The sequence below is a fragment of the Ctenocephalides felis genome, unplaced genomic scaffold (assembly GCF_003426905.1).
Source record: "Ctenocephalides felis isolate EL2017-DRISC unplaced genomic scaffold, ASM342690v1 CF-g0.4_SCAFFOLD_00845, whole genome shotgun sequence".
Taxonomy (NCBI): domain Eukaryota; kingdom Metazoa; phylum Arthropoda; class Insecta; order Siphonaptera; family Pulicidae; genus Ctenocephalides; species Ctenocephalides felis.
Window position 1 is genome coordinate 94,123,674 of NW_020536999.1, and position 5,643 is coordinate 94,129,316.

A 5,643-nucleotide genomic window follows, 5' to 3' on the forward strand; every position below is an offset into this window, starting at 1 on the left:
CAGTCAGTTTACAATATTTTCAGACAGTCACCAGCAATATCAAATAATCTACAATACTCTCAGACAGCCAATAAAGCTGACAATAATACACTCAGACAACCTATGTCATGCATACATAATCAACAACACTCTCAGACACTCAAGAACACTATGATATAATTTACAACCCTCTTGGATAATCCACATCACTTCTAGATACTCAGACACACAACATCACTGTCAGATAAACTCTTAGACAAACTACAAAACTTTGAACAACATTCTCCGACAATCTACAACAACCTCAGACAATATAAAACACTCTCAGACAATATAAAACATTCTCAGATAATATAAAATAATAAGTTAGTTAAATTATAATGCACTTTGATAATCCACAACATTCTCAGGCAACCAACAACAATTTTAGACAAGCGACACTCTCAGATAATCCACAACACTTTCAGACAATCTGCAACCCTCTCAGAAACCCAACAATACTCTGTAATAATCTACAACAGTCTTAGACAATCTAAAACATACTCAGACACACAAGATCACTGACAGATAATCTCTCAGACAACCTTCAACACTTTCGGATGATCTACAACACTCTCAGACAATCATACAACACTCTCAAACAATCGTACAACACTCTGACATATTTCTGAGCAAACACATCGATTTTAGTATTTGTTGACATAGTAAACATATTAAAGTATAACATACTAAAATTGCAATATTCTAGAAGTAACAGAACTATTTAAGCAATTTTTCAAAGGACGTTCTTTATCGAGATCTACGACTTGAGGTACTTTTATTACAAATAAGAAAATATCTCGAATGTTTGTAAGAAAGCACATCAATTTTAGTATTTGTCATCATAGTAGACATTTTAAAGTCTAACATACTGAAATTGCAATATTCTGAAAGTAACAGAACTATTTTAGCAATTTTTCAAACTATATTCCTTATTCAGTTGTATGATTTTAGGTACTTTTATCTTAAAACTAGAAATATTTCCAATATTTGTGAGCAAACATATCGATTTTAGTATTTGTCATTGTAGTAGACATTTTAAAGAATAACATACTGAACTTACAATATTCTGAAAGTAACAGAACTATTTTAGCAATGTTTCAATCTATGTATATTCTTTATCTAGATATATGATTTTAGGTACTTTTATTATAAATAAGTAAATATCTCAAATATTTCTGAGCAAACACATCGATTTTAGTATTTGTCATCATAGTAGACATATTAAAGTTTAGCATATCAAAATTGCAATAATCTAGAACACACCTAACTAATTTTATAATATTTTAAAACTTATAATTTACCACTTAAATCTATAAAGTTCGAGTACTTTTCTCTTATACAAATTATAAACATCTCGAACACTCTGAGGTAATCTACAACTATTAGATAATGTACAATAGTACAATATTTCAGAAAATCCACAACACTCTCAAAAACTAAACAATACTCGGAAATAATCTATACCACTCTCAGACAATCTACAATACTCTTAGACAATCTACAACACTCTCAGATAATAAACAACATTCTGAGTTAATCTACAATACTCTTAGAAAACCCACAACACTCTTAGACAACCTACAATAGTTTTAGACAATCCACAAGACTCTCAGACAGTTGACAACCCTCTCAAATAATCTTCAACACCTCTCAGACATCCAACAATACTCTGAGATAATCTACAATACTTTTAGACAATCTACAACACTCTCAGATAATATCCTTTGAGTTAATCTACAATACTCTTAGAAAATCCACAACACTCTCAGACAACACAGTTTCAGACAATCCACAAGACTCTACAATCTACAATACTCCCACACTCTCAGACAATTCAACAACATTATATACAATTACCAATAATGCACTACACTGTGACACAATCTAGAACACACTCAGGACACACAAAATCACTTTCGGATAATCTCCCAGACAACCTACAATTCTTATCATCATACCACAACACTCTCAGACAGCCAATGACACTATTGGATACTCGAAGGCACTCTAATATAATTTACAACACTGTTAGGTAACCTGCAATTGTCTACCTAACTATCAGACAATCCACAACACTCTCAGACATGTAATACTCTCAGGTAATCTACAACACTCTCAAAGCCATCTACCATACTCTCTAATAATCTACTATTCTCTCATGCATCCATCAACACTCTCAGACACTCAATGACACTCTCAGATAATCCACAACACTCTCGTACAATCACAACACATTCAGACATACAATTACACCGCCAGACAACTGTCTACCTAACTGTCTGACAATTTACAATACTCTCAGACACATAACACTCTCAGGTAATCTACAACACTCTCAAACCATCTACAACACTCTCAAATAAACTGCTATTCTCTCATACATCACTCAACACTCTCAGACACTCGATGACACTCTCAGATAATCACAATACTTTCACACAATCCACAAATCACTGTCAGATAATCTCTCAAACAACCTACAACACTTTCGGATAATCTTCAACACTCTCAGACAATTAAAAAAGACTCATACCATCTACAACACTCTCAATATACTAGTCTCTCATACACCCAACAACACTCTCGGACACCCGATGACACTCTCAGACAAACTACAAGTCAAACATATCACTCCAAAACACTCTTAGACAATCTACAACACTCTCAAGGCTATTACAACACCTTGTTCAAATTCACATCAGAAGTTTCACTTCAATCATGAAAGGACTAGTAACATATAGTTAATGCTTGTGTGTTAATATATTTACCTGAGTTTTGTTTTGGTGCAATAACAGGCCTAGAACCAATTTTGAATTGGCAGTTATCGGTTAATATTAATTTTTTAAAACACTCAGACACTCCTTTAGTGTTGAGGTCATCGTCCATATCTTCTTTAATTGATTCAGACTTTAAATCGGCGGTAGGATCTGAAATAAATAAATAAATATATAATTAAATAAATAAATATATATGTATATATATATATATGTATATATATATATATATATATATATAATATAATAAAATAAATATATATTATATATATACTATATACTACTGCTGACCCGAAAAAAAATAGTTTTGCTATATGAATGATTTTTAGGAAATTTTTAGTATAAACAATATCTAAGTGATTAGAAGTGTGCAAAACTATCTATGCCCAAATCTAAACATGATTCAGCCTTTCAGATTTCTTGATATTGCAAATCCCAATTCAATTTAAAACTTACTACAATTACATTGATTTGGTACATCTGTCATAACAATAAGAATTACAGGTATGAAATTTCATTAAACTTTTCATAAATTCATTAATCTTTGGATCACAAAGCAAAATAGTTGAAGATACCAGTATGAAGCTATAATTTAAGTATGTTATACTTTAGTATGTCTGCTATAGTTACCGATACTAAATTTGATAAGTTTTCTCTAAAATATTTCAGATATTTATAGTATTATAACCAAAAAGTACCTAAAAATCCTAGGTGTAAAATAGATTTACAAATGTAAAGTTACAATCCTTTAAAAAAGTATTATAATAGTTCTACTTGCTCCAGAATACTATAATTCAAATATGTTATATCTAAATATGTCTACTGTAGTTACAAATACTAAACATGATGAGTTTTCTCACAAATATTACAGATATTTACAATTATAGCAAAATTTTATTAGATCATAGTTAGAAAATAGATTTATCAAAGTAAAGAATGAAGATGCCAATTATATATGTCATATGATACTGTAATTTAAGTATGTTATACTTTAGTATGTCTGCTATAGTTACTGATACTGAAATTGATAAGTTTTCTCTAAAATATTTCAGATATTTAGTATTAAGTATAACCAAAAAGTACCTAAAAATCCTAGGTGTGAAATAGATTTACAAATGTAAAGTTACAATCCTTTAAAAAAGTATTATAATAGTTCTACTTACTCCAGAATACTATAATTAAAGTATGCTATACTTAAACATGTCTACTGTTGTTACAAATACTAAACATGATGAGTTTTCTCACAAATATTACAGATATTTAAAATTTTATTAAAGATGCTAGTTAGAAAATAGATATATCAAAGGAAAGGATGAAGATGCCAATTATATGTCATATGATACTGCAATTTAAGTATGTTGTACTTTAGTATGTCTGCTATAATTACCAATACTAAAATTGGTAAGTTTTCTCAAAAATATTTCGGATATTTAGTATTATAACAAATATTCACCTACAAAAATGCTAGATATAATATTGATTATTTAAAATAAGGCATAATATTTAAAAAAAATATAATGGCTCTACTTGTCCCAGAATACTATAATTTTAATATGTTATACTTAAATATGTATATTGTCGTTACAAATACTAAAATTGATAAGTTCTTCACAAATATTACAGATATTTAAAATTTTAACAAAGTTGTCCTAAAAATCCGAGATAGAAAAAAGATGTATCAAACAAAAGGAAAAAAGTTTTTAAAAAATTTTATAATTTCACCTTTGCACTTAGTTTATTTTGAATTTAAGTCTAATGAAGTTTTCCTTCAAATTTCAATACAATTGTTAGTTGTATCTTTTGTTGCTTTTGAGGTATAAAAAAAACATTATGTAAATAAAAAGGTATTATCAAAAACTTACCAAATTTTTATTGCAATAAATATTATAATGTTAAATTTTATTGAAAATAATAATTGAAATGTGTTAGGTAATATTTTAGCAAACAAGCTTAAAGAAGTTTTACTTCAGAAAATTTAGTTGGCTTTTTTATGACATGTAGGTCTTTTTCAATAAATATTAAACAAGAATGAAAATAAATCAATTATCATCTATTCACCTGTTTCAAACATCCCACCACTCCAAGCACCTCCATTCTGTCCCTTGGCAACATTATCAACCAGAACCAGACAACAATGCTGTGCAGGATGCAATTGCCTCAAATCATATCCAACAGCAACAATGGAATCGATGGCAGGATCAACTGCAAGTGCACCACGATTGGTAAAAGTCTCCTGGCAAGTTTCTGGATTTTTCTGGTACTTCTGGAATATACTTGGTGCTGCCTTGGATTGAGGACTGGTGGTGATATATTTGTCTTGCAGGATTTTGGTAATGTTTTCCTGGCTTAACCTCAAAGCCAGTTGCAGATACTCCTGGTGTCTTTGCAACTCTTGGTCAGTAAACATTTGGTTGTTGTACATTTGTTCCATGGTTTTATCAGGATGAAAATTTAAAGGCCAGATTTGATTCATTTCATCAAACTGCCATTTTAACTTAACACTGGATGCAGGAACTCTTCTTTTCTCAAAAACACCATCCAAGTCCTTAACATCAATCCCTAAATCCTTCAAATACTTCAACACTGGTACATCATTCATCTCAGAACATTTTTGGATAATTATCTTCTGCTTGTGGCATCTTTTGAGATGCTGCAGTGATGTCAGAGGAAGTTTTTCATTTAAGTCTTTTATGTAACGAGATATTTGTTTTTTGTCATTTATTCGGCCAATTAAAACTTCTACAAGAGCTGGTGAGTTTGTATACTCGTCTGCCAGGATTGAGGATACTGCCAGGGTCAGGGAAAGTTTTGGTTTTTTGTCAGGAGGCTCCATTACTGGAAGAAAAAC

The 5,643-nt window shown here is 30.3% G+C and overlaps 1 protein-coding gene across 1 annotated transcript in view; it reads right to left on the bottom strand.

Moving 5' to 3' along the window:
* LOC113363112 overlaps window positions 1-5,394 on the bottom strand; it is a 13,600-nt gene extending 8,206 nt beyond the window's left edge. Inside the window, exons 1-2 of the mRNA XM_026605594.1 lie at window positions 4,854-5,394; window positions 2,790-2,948 (exon numbers count right to left, since the gene is read on the bottom strand). Coding sequence (XP_026461379.1) covers window positions 2,790-2,948; window positions 4,854-5,394 — 700 coding nt within the window. The remainder of the gene's footprint in view (window positions 1-2,789; window positions 2,949-4,853) is intronic.
* Between the last annotated feature and the right edge of the window lie 249 nt (window positions 5,395-5,643).